We start from the raw sequence: 15,517 nt of genomic DNA on the forward strand, positions 1-15,517 counted from the left end.
TTTTGTCATAGATGAATTCTTCAATGGGGCATTTATTGACAATAAATTTAAGATTGTATTCATATATTAAATTTTATTTTGTCATTATATTTAATATTTATTTTTATTTATTTAGAATTTTTGCAATTTTGCAAAATATTAAATTCTAAATATCAGCAAAAACCATGGTTAATCTTTGTGAAGAAGGCATTTCTTTTCATACTTTAACGTTGCCTAGTGAACCCCAGTGAATTTGCTATAAATAATCACCTGTTAGAAATATAATTTATTACTGAGCGTTACAGGATAATTTTTATCACCTTCGAATATGAGAATAACTAATATTTACCTCAATTCTGAAATAACGAAACTTAATGCGCCTCTGACATACCTTTTAGATCAGGAAAATTTTATAAAATCAAAATTTACATTCCTTTCTTCCTCAAAAGCCTTACATATGTTTATCTCACTCTTTCGTATCATTTTTCTTTTGAAGATCTCAAAAAATTCAATTCAGTTCAATTTAATTCTGAGCGCGAAAGAATGGAATAAACATGCTTAACATTTGAGTAAGAAAGAGGTATGAGTTTCGATTTTATGAAATTTTCCTCCTCAAAAAAGATACACAGATGATTTCGCACTAAAAATAGGATTAAACTAAATTGAATTTGATGTAATGTTAAAAAATGAAGAGCCTGAAAGACCTTTCTGACCTAAAGGAAAGATGGATATTCTGGGAAAAACTTTTTTTGAATTATTTAGAACCGATAAAAATTGTATTGTATTGTATTGTATTGTAATGTATTGTATTTATTTTCCTTCATGTGTCTTGACAGCAGCCCCCCGTACCATGCGTCCGCCGCCATCTCAGCGTTGGCGACCAGCCTCCAAAGCCAAACGGCGGAATTGCTTCTTCTCAGGCTGTGTAATCTTTTGTCGTCATAGACGATCTTTTTAAAGGTTTAAGGTCCTCCCCTGACTATCTTTAAAATTAAAGGAATCTCAAAGCAGTTTGAAAGAAGTTTGTCACATTTTAGTTTTAAAGCTTAATTTGACACTATAAAATCAAAGATCTTTGTCAGAGAATATGAATCAAGCTTTAAAGGTTGATTTAAAGATTTAACGCTTATAATGATTTATCTCAAAACTGGGGGGTTTGATTGCAATATTATATAAAGATAAATATTTTTGATTGGAAAATTAACAGACTGATCGGTAGTTAAATTCACTTTAGGCTGGTATGCACAGTAACAGCTGATTTATTAGTCTTATTTATTAATTATTCAGAAAACCTATGCAGAAACACAGAAAATGACGTACCGAAAGCTCTGTTAATAAATCAATTGGTTTCCCCTATCCACCGCCCGAGGGCAGGACTAACACTGAGAAAAACTTGAGAGGTTTTTCAATTTAAAGAATTTTGTACATTTTGAAGCATTCAAGAGATTATTTTTTGGTTTTATTTTACGTCTTTATACTGTGAGATGTTGAAAATCTTAGCAATGATTTATGAACATTTTTTTCTTTGTGGATTTCGCAAAGAAAGTGTTATTAAAAAAACACTATTAAAAAAAATATTTAAAATAAAGTGAGATAATTTTTTCTAGGCCAATTTGCTGTAATAAACTGAAAAATACTATCCGTTCTTCATTATCACTTTTAGTTTAGGCACCAGGAGGGAAAATATAAAAATTTCTTGAAACCCTTTTCGCTTCTGAAATTCTCATTTTATTTTTTTTTCATTTCTATTTAATTAAAATTTACAAAGTAGATCGACATACGTTTGAGTGAAAAGTAAATTTATTGTAGTCAGATTACTTTAAATCGATATTTTTCTTGAAATTAGAAATGATATCTTTTATACAATTTTTTTCTTACTTTTTCTTTGACCTGTCACAAAGCTGAGATAGCAACGAAACGAATAGTCAAAATGAGTTTAAACCTTCAAAAGATGTCAATAAGACTATAATCGTGAACACTATAGCACTTTTAAATAAATAAATCATTTATTGTCGCAGTAAATACGATTTTTGTGATGATACCCTGGAGTGAATCTTAACCTTTTAACGACGAGACACTTTTTACGGACTGAAAATCAACAATAAAAATTAAACTGGGAAAAATAATCAATGATAAGTCTTACATCTAACCTTGGAAAGTCCAACAGAGTCTGATTCGGTGTATTTTGTGCATTTTGTGCTTCTATGAACCATAGGGACAAAAATAGCCCAAAAATTTAAGTAATTTTTCTGACAATACCAATGAATAATATTTTTTACTTCAGTAAAAAATATTACGTACGAGTATTGTAGTTTTTATTGCCAAAAAGGTTTTGCTTAAAAAATATTAGGAATATAAAAAATAAATAAAATAAATTATGAATTTGAGAATTTAAAAATTCGCCATTTTTGAGCTTAAATATTTACTACACTGAGAAAAAAGGGGGTGCGATTAACTTTTTTCCTCGTAACTTTAACACTTTTTAGGTGTAAAAATATATCAACATTTTTTAATGTTAATTTTACACCTGTTTAAGAGTAAAATTAACATGAAAAAGGGTAGCTTTAACACCTAAAAAGCATAATATTTACACCGATTTCGGATTACCCTGCAGTATTGATCCAAAATCGGTGTAAATATTACCATTTTTCATGTTAATTTTGCCCTTAAAAAGGTGTAAAATTAACATTAAAAAATGTTGATATACTTTTACACCTAAAAAGTGTTAAAATTATGAGGGAAAAAAGTTAATCGCACCCTCTTTTTTTTCTCAGTGTACATATTAAATAGCTAGAGACTTGCAAAAAATATTCTAGATTCCTTCAACCTTCTACTTTACAATTATGTACAGACATATGAAAAAATAACTTTGGGTAGTCAGGAAAAATTATTTTCTTTATGGGACACCGGTGTTCCAATTGTCCTTAAAGGGTTAAGCGATAGAGAGTTAATTCATTCATTTTCAAACGCTTATGAATATCGAGGACGCAAGGTTAGGATACTAAGGTTAGCAAACCAACCCACATTTGTCGATCTTCTTCCACTTCAGAAAGGGGTTCGGAATCGATCACAAGAAGACTCAAGGCAAGGTCCTGAATTTGTTTAAGCTACTTTGTCCTGGGTCTGCCCCGAGGTGCCCGAGGTCGCTTTCTCTAGCTAGCACAGGTTTCTTATATTACATGTAGATATTCTGAAGTGTCGCTGTCGTCGTGGTATTTATAAAAATGTTTTAATACTTTATAATATGGGGTCGCAAATATACAGAAATACATATCTATCTGAAAGTCAAAATATTATTTTAGTTTTCTAGTAAAGAATTTGATAAATACAAAAAAATAATCAGCTAATTTCGCATGAATTCTGAAACTTCAAAAAGAACTGAATATAACAACTCTTTATGTGATAATTAACAAAAATTTCTACTCCTCGTGCCTCAAGATGTGAATCTATTTAGCGTAATATTAAACGCAAAAGTATGCAAATAATATTACTCTTCCCCTTCCTACCATATTGATCTTCAATTTTATGTTTGTCCAAAAATGGCAGATAGAAAAATATTAGTTTAGGTGATATTACTGTGTACCATGTAATTGTATTAAGTTAACCACTCAATTGTTCATAAATGTGGCATGATAAAATGTCATGTAAATCAATCAGTTCTTCGCGGTATCTACTTTCAATTTGATTTTTTAATTCGAGTGTCCGCTCGCAAGCTCAATCGATTGTATTCGATGGATTGTGGCGCAAGTATTATTGTGTAATTGTCTTTTTTGTTTTATTTATTTTATTGAGCCTTTTAGCATTATAAGAAGAATATTGTAATGCACGTCGTATCTGGGAAGAAGTTTTCTTATAAATATCTCTTAAAGTTTTCCTTTAGCACCTCTATCACTCATCAATTGAATTCATATGATCAATTTTTCACGTATTTGGATTTTAGGCGTATCAATTGGTTAGTGATTATTTTGAAGGTATACGTGAAATATTTATAGAATCAGCACTTCCAAATGTGCTAATTCAATGTTCAAATATTGCAAAATTACAAGTTTATGAGTCAAGTCAAGGAGGGGAATAATTCTCAGGCTTTCCGAATAAATTTTTATTGCTACAATCATCGAAATTTTACTGGTTTGTACTGGAAATGCAGGGCTTTTTTTCCTTGTATAGAAAAAAAATTATATAGATATTTACTGAGAAAGAAAAAAAATGATAATTGAAGAATCATCCATACTCTCGCAATTAAAGAGTTTCGAACAACTTTTTAGCACATAATTTAATGAAAATTGCTAGTGGTGTATGGTTTCTTCAGAGAGATAACACATAAACATGAAACTAGAGACTTTACTTGAAGTCTGCACTTGAATTAGCATTTCATTACAAATTCTCAACATTTTTAGCAATTAATAATAGCCCAATAAATAATTCCCATACACTTCGCCGCATTTGAATTGTGTGCATGCTCACAAGAAAGCAATAATTAAGAAAAATGTTGATAATAGAGAGACTGAATTGCTATCATTGAGCATTGGAATTACTCATGAAAAGTAATAGTGACACAATTTTTTTCTTATTATTTTTTTTCCCGGTAAAATGCTTCTCCAAAAGAGGAAGAAATTGATCACAAATTGTTATCATGCAATTTGTGTTAATCAATTTTCGGCACTTCTAATGAAATTTCATGCTCGATTTTTAAATCAATTAAATTGTTATTTTGATAAATGGCCATGTTAAATTGACGTTTAATTTGTTGTATAGAGTAGGAAATTATAAAGTGCGTTAAATGTTCTTAGAATTAACCTGTGAACACCTCTAAAATTTTCTTAAATTAGCGTTTACCTAATTTTGACCGCTGATAAGTTCAGTATTTCTGATCAGAATAACTTCGGGAAATGAAACATGTAAACTTTTCAACGTGCAATACACGTGTATAAAAAAAATCATTATTAACCAAGATATATTATCTGAGGAATGTCTAAAAGTATTCTATAATTTGAGAATATTTTATTGCATGGGGTAAACTTACATGGGTTAGACAACGATCTATACAACCGATGATATCTCCACGTTTCAGATGATTTCTGAGAAAAGAAGTCACGGGCAAACATGCCCGTCCGGCCGTTACCATGCCTAGAGACCTACCGGTTAGAGATAGAGAATAGGGCTCTTCGGGGGCCCACATAAGTCGGCCATGGGACCATTAACGTGTCCCTAATTCCCCCAACACACCTCCCCTTTTCATAGAAAGCAATTTTTTTGGGTTTGCACGAAAATGCAAAAGATTTTTTTTTTAATTTTTGGGTGTGTTTTAGTGGGGTCCCGGTCAAAATCCCGCAATCCAAAATACTGTACGCCAAAATCCCGAAAGCCAAAATCCAGAATTGGTCAATATCCAAAATTGGCCAAAATCTCAAAAGCCAAAATCCCGAATTCTTAAAAGTGTCATAGTTACTTCCATGATTTCATCTGCGCTTACTTAAGGCAAAGGGAAATTTTCTGTGTCTTGAGAAATTATTCTACACATTATCCTCTATATAATTTCATCCCTTTCAGGATTTGGAACATTCGGTATTTTGATTTTCGGGATTCTGGCTTTCGGGATTTTGGCTCTTTTGGGGTTTTGGCATTCGGGATTTTGGCTGCCTCCGGTTTTAGAGATTGGATATGTTTCGTCCTTTTTCGAAAATACCGCTGAATCATTCCTAATAAGGCTCTAAAAAGCGTATTTCTCAACCGAATGAGTTCGTTGGAAAGATCTCAAAATTTCTGATAAAACTGCACTGGTTCTAATCGTTTTGAGTTATTTTTTAATCGGTTCAACCCTATATGGACGAGTGGGACACCGATGTTCCAAAAACGATAATATTTTTTTCTGATTGTTTGAAAGACAAAATAACGTTCTATAATAAAAAAATGTTTTTGGGACACCGGTGTCCCATTAGTCCTTAAAGGGTTAAATCGAATATAAACCAGTAAATGGTAAATGATGCGAAAGTATTTTTGAGGTATAGTATCTAATACTATACTTTTGAAGTATAGTATTAGATACTAGTCTTCAGACTGGAGGTCTAGCCTAGTTTCAGAGGGTCTCAAAATCCCCTTAATAGTCCATTTCTAAGTCAAAATTTTCCAAAAATTTTCGAAAGAAATTTGAGAAGTTAAGCCTTATGGCTAAGCCTAATATAGGCTTTAAACCTAAGGCGTAGCCATATGGCTTAACTCTTTCGCGTCCCACTTTTATTCAGCAGATGAATTCATGCAAAATTGAGTTTTTCCTAATGCTTTATGATCAAATATAATAGTTCAGAGAGGAAAAAAATTTTCCATTGCGTGAAAACTCGGAAAAACCCCGGGTCATATATGACCCTGTTGTCCTCAAGGGAAGTGTATTTACCATTTTCAAAATCTATATCACGGGCTTTTTAAGAGTTTTTTTGTTTCAAGTTATTAATTTGGCCAAAACCATGGCAAACTGGATTGTTGTGATGGACACTGTACTCCTGGTGTTCAAGGAATCTTCCTGGTAATCCCTTGAACAGTCACTGTCACAATATTTTGAGTGGTATTTGGCAAAAATAAACTTATCCCCATATTTATTCACACACAATACAATTGCACAATATTGGACGCTTGCAGAATACTCTAAAATATTGCAAAATATGTTATAATTCATCAGATATAAGATGAAATGTCCAGGAGCAAGATGTCCCACCTGCATTTCACAAAGAAAAACAATGTCCCAACTACATTTCGCTGCAGGTTTGGGACGAAAACACTGTTACCCTTGGGGACTATAGGGTCATATATGACCCGGAAAATTCTACACGCTTTTCTGGAAAATTGAGAGTAATTTATTATATCAAAATATGCAATATACAATCTTTGGATATTCTATTTTGTATTTCTAAAGAACTTTTTGCTGAAAAAATAAATGAATATAAAAAATTTTGAAAAAGAAAAGTCATTTCACAAAGTTCGAAATTCGTGATTTTTGATCTCAAATATTTTCTTTTCCTGAATATCTGGAGTCTTGAGAAAATTAGCCAAGAATCTTACATCCTTCTATTATGATGTCGTGCACAAACCGATAGATTTCAATTAATGTAAATAGTCAAAAGAAATTGTTTTTTCCCCGGGTCATATATGACCCTAATGACGCGAAAGAGTTAACTGTTATAATTTTTTATCAGTCAAGATATTTTGAAAAATGTAACTTAGGTTTACATTGTTAAGAATAAGTGACCTATAAGATTCTGAAAGAGCAATAAAATTGGTTATCATTTACGATTCTGAGATCTTCGGCAACAGGGCTAAACCTCTAGTCTGAAGACTTCTGAAGGTCTGTAGCTCGTTTAAGTCATGAGTTCGAGCATTTCGCAAAGCCTGAGATGCTTTTTTACCCCTTTTTTGTCATTTATTATCCTATTTTGTAAATGGGTTATGAACCAGGTGAGCAAAAAAGGGAAAGCAAAGTTGAATAGACGACTTCTCGGTATGCTCGAATAAATTAATTTAATGCTATGTCTTGTGAGTTGATTTCGTATAGAAGGGCTTTATTTAATTAATTTCTCAAATCATATTATCTAGAATTTACAAGTTCTAGCGTTGTGGGAAATTATTCTCACTTTCACTATCCTCTTGTTATAAATACATAATTGTTACGATTTTTTAATCAATTTTACTCTGTTTTTTTTTTAGATGTATCCTCTTGATATTCTTTATCAGGCTAATAGAGATTTTCAGTTAGATTACAGAAATTATTCCAGGTTAAAAGTCAAATGCCCAAATGCTGAATCATACCGAGATATTCGACTGTTATTCCCAATGTGCGATATTGAATGAAATACTGAACAAAGTGCAAACTATAATTCACTTGTTCGATCTTTCTCATCTTCAAGGTATTTCTGGAAGTGGATCCCCTGATGGATCATGTCATGCTGATGATCTTGACTGTTTTGGTACTGTTCACGATCGCCTGGAAATGGAGGCTATAAGATCGCTGCATCAACAATTGGACGATGATGACAATGGGAATATTGACATTGCCGAATCTGATGATGTAAGTTTTTTTTTACAATTTTTTTTTTGTAATTTCTGGGATTGTTTTTGTGTCAATTACTTCTTAAAAAGAGACTTTACGAACATGTTTCAACTACATACATTGCTTTTTTTTCTTCGCAATAGTTTCTACGGGAAGAATTAAAGTATGATTCAGGATATGAGAAGCGTCATAGAGCTTTTCACTACAACGATGATATGCACATCTCTGTGAAGGAGCTGTGGGAAGCCTGGCTGAGATCCGAAGTGCACAATTGGACGGTAGAACAAACAACCGAATGGCTAGCACAAAGTGTTCAATTGCCACAATATGTGGAATTGTTTAAGCAGCACAAAGTTGCTGGAGCTACACTACCACGGTAAGTACAGAAAGAGAGAGATAGCAAGAAAAAAACAGGCGCGCAATTTGTAAATTAATAGAAAAATCCACTGATATGAGAAGAAAGAATAACATAAAGCGAGAAAAATATGATAAAAATCCATTAAATGACTAGTTAATTTTACCTTCAATTGTAATATTTTCATAGATTCATCTCATTTTTTTTTCTCCCTCCACGCTATACATTTTTTTCCCAAACTATTCAATTTTCACGTGCTATAGTCACGATTTTTTTCAAATCTCAATATATATACGATTTATGTATCATGAAGGAGGAAAAATATATATAATAGTGAAAAACTCGTGAATGAAATTGTAAAATTGACTATGTAATATACAAAGTAATATATAAATGGATCGGGAGAGATAAAATCATTGAAAAGAATTCTCAGAGGGCCTAATTGGATTTTTGCGTGAGATAAATATCAAAATACGAATAAATTTCTTGCCAAAATTATATAGTTCATTTATCATTATTAAAATATAGATTTGCTATGGAAGTCAATGCTCACTACTCACTCAGGCAGACAGCAAATGTTTAAATAAATGTTATTAATGCAAAAAAATATGGCAAATATTTGCAGGGTAATAAATGTGGTGCTAAGAAATTGCATTTCGGACTTGTTTTTTTAAACAAGACTAAATTCTTCGGAGATATGTAATTAATATTAAATTTAATGTGCACGGAATTGAAGAAAAAAATATTGCGGAATACTCGATCTTCTAGATTGGACATTGCATCAATTCAGAATTGAGTTAGAAATATTTTTTTTAGGATTGTTGTGAAACAAAATTCATACTATTAGAGAAACTGTTTTTAATTTTGGACAGTTTGCAATATCGGACATATTTTTTGTTTCCCAAAATTCCATGAATTTTTAGTTTTTTATTCACTCTAAAATGTATTACAAATTTTAGGGGACACCAAAACGTTAAACTGCTTTTTTTAATGATCTAAAGAACACTCTTGAAAAAGCAGTATCAAAAAAATCAATTGGTAGTAAGGGAAGAACACCCTGGATCGGAATGTTAAAAGACACGCTCGATATTTAGTTGAAAATAGAAGCTTCAAAATACTATTTGGTATTTTTATGTATGCTAATCGATATAATTAGTGATCCATTTAACTATATCTGTGCATTTGAGTTTTAATTTTTACAATAAATTAATAAAAAAAATAGATGTAATTGCAACTGTGTACTCTGTACCTCGGATCGTCACGAATTTAATCAGGTGTCTCACAGAAAATTGGTTTTATGAATTAAATCTGAGCTAATGTACTGCATTCTTGTGAGAGTTAAATGGTAAAAAGTAGCTAATAATTCGTAAGTAGCTAAAAGTCATTTAAATTGGTGCAACAATATGGTAATAACCTGACGTTCGCTGGTGCTCTTCCCTTATAAATAATTCATTTCAAATTTAGGATTTTGGGCATTATATGCAATAATGTCCGATATTAGGCACAAGTCCCCTAATTCGCAAATACTTTTCGAATAACCACAAATTTAAAAAAAAAATTGGATTGAGAAACGTTATCAAATAGTCACTAGAATCACCAAGAATAATATAATAACATTTATTTTCTAAATTCAACTAATTATTTTTTCGATAAATTTAAATGATTGAACATTTCTAGGTTATGTAATTTCAATATAATATAAGTTTGAAACTTTTAAGCTTAGTTGCAGGCCAATAAGTTCATAGGGTTCATAGTACCTCTACTTTTTGGAAATAGTATGGGAAGTATTTTCTTTCTAAATCCTGAAACTTCAGAAATTCTTTTAGTATAAAATTCTTTATAAACTTGCATAAAAAACGACACTCATTTTAAAACTTGCATACTTTTATTTGCTAATTACTTTATTGAATTTTCTTGGCAAAAAATGTGCAAATCATGATGGTTTTACAGAATGCATTGAATATAATCTTTTCGCAAATGTAAAATTTGTAAATGAAATAAAATTTACCAAGCGAAATAAAATTTCTTACAGCCTCGACAAAAAAAGGAATAGAAATTTTTAATTAGTGAATTAGCATTTGTTTTACTGAGGATTTGTAAAATTATCAGTAAATTTGTAAATTTGATCAGTAAAAAACCATAATAGTCAATTAAATACCAAATTATAAATTACATACCGAATTTAATTGTTAATTACTAAGCAAACACCAAAATTTTGCCAAATCAAATAACTTTCTTTGTTGATTTAATTTTGTTCATAACATAAAAGTCATTTTTTAAATTTTGGATTTTGCAAAATTTGCATTTAGATTTTGATTTTTAATGATTGTATTTTGTAAAAATAAAAGAGGAACAAAATGTTTTCGATGATGGTATTAGACCTTAAGTTTCCATTCATTACATCTAGAAATATACCGATTTATTGGGAAGATCCAGGTCGTGAACGCACGTGTTAAAGCCTTTTAAGATTTTCAAAACCAGTGAAGTAACCCAGCGAACACCAAAAACAAAAAAGTGCTATAGTTTATTTTTGCTAAAATTTTTGTATGGGGAAAGATCTCAGGCTTCGAACACACTCTAGCTTCGAACACTTTATATTTTTCCAATATTCCCTTAATGAATCTGACGTATCTAGGGTAAATTAAGCTACTTCAAAACCTGCTTCAAATGGAAAGTTTTCGCTACTCCAAATGGAAACATAATTGTTTTCATGGTATATACAGTACTAAATTATTATTTATTTCATTATTTAGTTAATTTTGCTCCAAATAAAGCGAAAATCCATTCATATTCACAAATTTTAATTTGTTAATTTCTTAGAAAAATTAAAAGTGTACGCCTTTTCACCATAGGATTTTTCATCGATCGACCATGTTTTCTAATGAAAAACACAATGGTGACTGTTGTTTATTCGTTTTGTGAAACATTTATGTCATATTTCTGGCTAATTTTAGTTAAATTAAGCGCTAATATTTATTGTTAACGGTACGTGAAGTTTTCAAATGAAATAATTACCTATTTCGTGAACAAAAAGGGTTTGTCTGAAATGTCTGCAAATGCTTCAATAGGAAACCCCAGAAATTTGATTTTTTGGAGAGATTTTCTTATTGTTTTAGATGGGAAAGGAGAAAAAACCAGGAATAAAAACAAATCCTGCACTCAGGAGCAACTCAACATGGTTTCGGCAGCTTTTCGCCGCGGTTTCAGTTACACTCTTTGTCTCCAATTAGAAACTTTCCCTTGTCTCCATTTGGATTAATATGTTTCCAATAGAAGCATTTTACGATCGCATATTTTTCTTGTGTTTAAGAGGTTTTCAAATTATATCTAAAGAATTTTCACTAAACAGTAAAATTCTAGAAGAGTCAAAGAGGAATTCTCTGCAAAAAAAATATGAAGTTAATGTGTTGAATCTTCTGTCAAAATTAAAGCGTCTGGAAATGGTTTTGATTTAGGACATTTACCCTAGACGTATTTGGAAAAAAAAGAGATTCAAAACCTCAACAAAACACAGCCGACAACGCTAATTGGGACACTGTGCTCTTGTCTTCCATTAAACCTTTCAAGGACAATTAGGTGACCAATGATCCAAAATTTTTTTTTACGGTCATCTAAAGTTATGTTCTGCTCTAAGAAGTCAGAGAAAACTATTTTTTTCTGACCCTCAATTTTTGATAATCTTTTCCTTAAAGGATTAGATAAGATAAGATTTTGAAAGGGGTCAGTTCTCCATTTCGGATTACCGATACATCCAGGCCACCAATTGGGCTCCTTATGCTTCCCGACTCCTATTGTATCTTATCCCCCGATACGGGTAGCCGCTCCATATCACAGCTTTGTTGGCAACCCGTGCCGCTACTACATCACAGCAGCCCTTCTCAGTGTGTGGTTGGAATCAGTGACAGTGAATATATGTATCGACTTAAGTACCACTTTCATGCCGAAACTCGTTCTCGTACCAGCCTCTATTGTTTAGGCGGGTTACTTTTTTGCCAATATTCACCATTCACTGAGACAAATCCGAAAAAGTTAAAATAACATTCCGGAAATGTTAATTTTACCCTGCAGTATTGATCCAAAATCGGTGTAAATATAACCCTTTTTAGGTGTGTTGAGGGTTAAAGTTACCCTTTTTCATGTTAATTTTACCCTTAAAAAGGTGTAAAATTAACATTAAAAAATGTTGATATATTTTTACACCTAAAAAGTGTTAAAGTTATGACGAAAAAAAGTTAATCGCACCCCCGTTTTTTCTCAGTGTACCAGCCTCTATTGTTAAGGCGGTTCACTTTTTTGACAATATCACTGTGCGACAAAATTTACCTTTTTGTGGGTGTCTTTGACGAGAGTGCCAAAACTTGTTAGAGGGTCATTTAAGGACCTCAAATCTGCAATCTGTTTGTCCGGGTCACCTCTAGATTTTTTTGGAAAAGCATTTTTTGTTTTTTGCTGTTTTATAAAATTCAAAAATTCATATCTCCGGTCCTATTTATCCAGTGGTAGTCACATAAAGCTAAAATGACGCGTAATTTCATCCTCTATAACTTTTGTGAACATATCAAGAACCTACGATGAAAATAAAGTGTATTTTTAAAAGATTTTTTGAAAAAGTGCACCCAAAATTATGCATTTTTCTGTGTTTTTTCCAACTTATAATAATTCTCCCACTTAGATAGAACATTTTATAAGCCAACTACTATGCCTAAAAGTGAGTAAATTTAATATTCTTTCATGTCTTTTTAGTTTAAATTTTCTATCCTAATTCGTTTATTCACAATAATTTATTGAAAATAAAATGCATTAAAATCTCTTATTATATATAATTATTTGGTATCTTTGTCTAACCTACTGAAGAGCATTCTCTTTTGCACTCTCACTGACATATTCCATATAAAAAGAACTGAAATGAAAGAAAGAGACTTATATAGATATAGAGAGAGAAGAATAGTTGTTTGGCACTGATTTTCATCGTAGGTTCTTGATATGTTCACAAAAGTTATAGAGGATGAAATTACGCGTCAGTTTAGCTTTATGTGACTACCACCGGATAATTAGAACCGGAGATATGAATTTTTGAATTTTAGAAAACAGCAAAAAACAAAAAATGCTTTTCCAAAAAAATCTAGAGGTGACCCGGACAAACAGATTGCAGATTTGAGGTCCTTAAATGACCCTCTAACAAGTTTTGGCACTCTCGTCAAAGACACCCACAACGTGTCGCACAGTGTATTCACCATTGACATTACTATTCATTCATTCACTGGACGAATTCAAAGCCGATATGGCATGAGAAATCTTTTTCTGCTGCTGCTCAGCTTTGAACCCGAGACCTCACAGTCATAGAGCCACCACTCTATCCATTGACCCACTTGAGGCTCCCTTAAAGGATTAAAAAGAACAAGCATTATCAGGGATAAGATTTAATGGTATTGTCTGGAGGATGAAGTAGACAATATTCACATCCTGCGCTATTGTCCGATATTTGGGATACAGCATGATTTATCCTTAGGCGAATCTATTTGCTCTGCCTTCGTCATCAAAACGTCCTAACCTGGAGCTTTAATTAAGTTCCTCAATTAAGAACACCAAAATAGAGGTGATAGGGGCTAATATAATAGGGGCTGGATTTAATACAGTTACACAGTAAAAAATGTGTAAAATTTTACTACTATAATAGTGCAAAATCGACCATTTTAGTTGTTTAATTTAATAATGTTTAAAAATTGCACAATAATTTGGTAATTTATTGTCACGTGATTGAAAATAATTAATTAAATAAATTAATTATTTAATTGCGATCTGTGTAAAATTTCTCACTATTATAGTCATAAAAAATTTTCAACAATGTTTTGTAATTCAAAACTGTTGAAAAATTCTAAAAATTACCACTATCATAGTATGATTATAGTTTATCACATTATTATAGTGTGAAAACATACACAACTTTATGGTATTTTTTGTCACATGATCAAAAATTAACACTATTATAGTTTAATCATAATTTTTCCCACTATTATAGTGCGAAACCTTGTGTATTTCAACCAAAGATGTTGAATTTTTAAACAAAAGTTGTGTAAAAATTGTTGAATTTCCTTTTGAGACATATACTTCAGTCGAGATGCTTTTCATTGAGCAAAAGTCATATAGAACATCAAATATTTATATGCATAATAAGTATATCGTGAAGATCCGAGCATCAGATGTAATTATCTCGCATTAGGGAGGATCCCGGAGCACAGGAAAAAAAACCATTACAAATGTCTAAAAAGGCAAAAAAAAAACTAAAATAAATGAAATGAAATGAAAATTTAACAATTTTTGAGTTTACACACAAAAATTCAACAATTCTTAAATTCAACAACTCCAAATTCAACAACTTGAAATTGAACAACTTTAAATTAAACAATTTTAAATTAAACATTTTTTTCCAAATTTAACACTATAATAGTGGTGTGAAAGATTACACACTATAATAGTGTTATTTTTTTTTACTGTGTAGGTTTAAACATTAGTTCGATATAATCGGTGGGTATAATATAGACTCATCAGTCGCGGTGCCCGAGCCGGCTTTTGGGACCATCTCAACACAAGTAATAGTAATACAGTAGAGTCTCGCTATAGCCCATATTTGGTTTCAAATTTGACACTTGGGTCGCATTATAGTCCATGTAATTTTTTAAAATTATCAACGACTTTTAGTATTGAAATTGCTCGACGGCTTCCACTTTCTTTGCGATTGTGGTACTTGTCCTTGCTCTCTTCATTGTGGATCACAATTATCACAACTACTTAATAAAGTTTGCCAAAAATATTAAAATAATTATGCATGTCGCATACTAAAAAACATAACCTAACTTAAAATCAGTGTTTTGAAATCAACGGTCGATAAATTGTGGACTATAGAGCGATGGCCTATAGCGAGACTCTACTGTAATAGCAATAACGCCCCTTCTCTTGGTATTTATGCCCACTGTCAACTTATCTGGGTTTTGATTTGAAACTCCTTCCTGAAATTTGAGATTCTGTAAGAAATGAAAGTAGAAATGCTACTGCCATTTATAAGGATCAATAAAGTAGAACATTGACTAATCTCCATTGCGATCACGCGTGTCGCTTGCAATTCAGAAGAAATAAGCTAAAATTTT

The 15,517-nt window shown here is 31.5% G+C and overlaps 1 protein-coding gene across 5 annotated transcripts in view; it reads left to right on the forward strand.

Moving 5' to 3' along the window:
• The window catches only part of LOC129805463 (stromal interaction molecule homolog), a 53,925-nt gene that overhangs the window by 12,056 nt on the left and 26,352 nt on the right, over window positions 1-15,517 (forward strand). For all 5 annotated transcript variants that reach the window (XM_055853388.1, XM_055853386.1, XM_055853384.1 and 2 more), the window contains exons 2-3: window positions 7,875-8,035; window positions 8,161-8,393. In XM_055853388.1, the coding sequence (XP_055709363.1) occupies window positions 7,875-8,035; window positions 8,161-8,393 (394 nt within the window). The remainder of the gene's footprint in view (window positions 1-7,874; window positions 8,036-8,160; window positions 8,394-15,517) is intronic.

Source organism: Phlebotomus papatasi, chromosome 3, assembly GCF_024763615.1.
Source record: "Phlebotomus papatasi isolate M1 chromosome 3, Ppap_2.1, whole genome shotgun sequence".
NCBI classification, from domain to species: Eukaryota; Metazoa; Arthropoda; class Insecta; order Diptera; family Psychodidae; genus Phlebotomus; species Phlebotomus papatasi.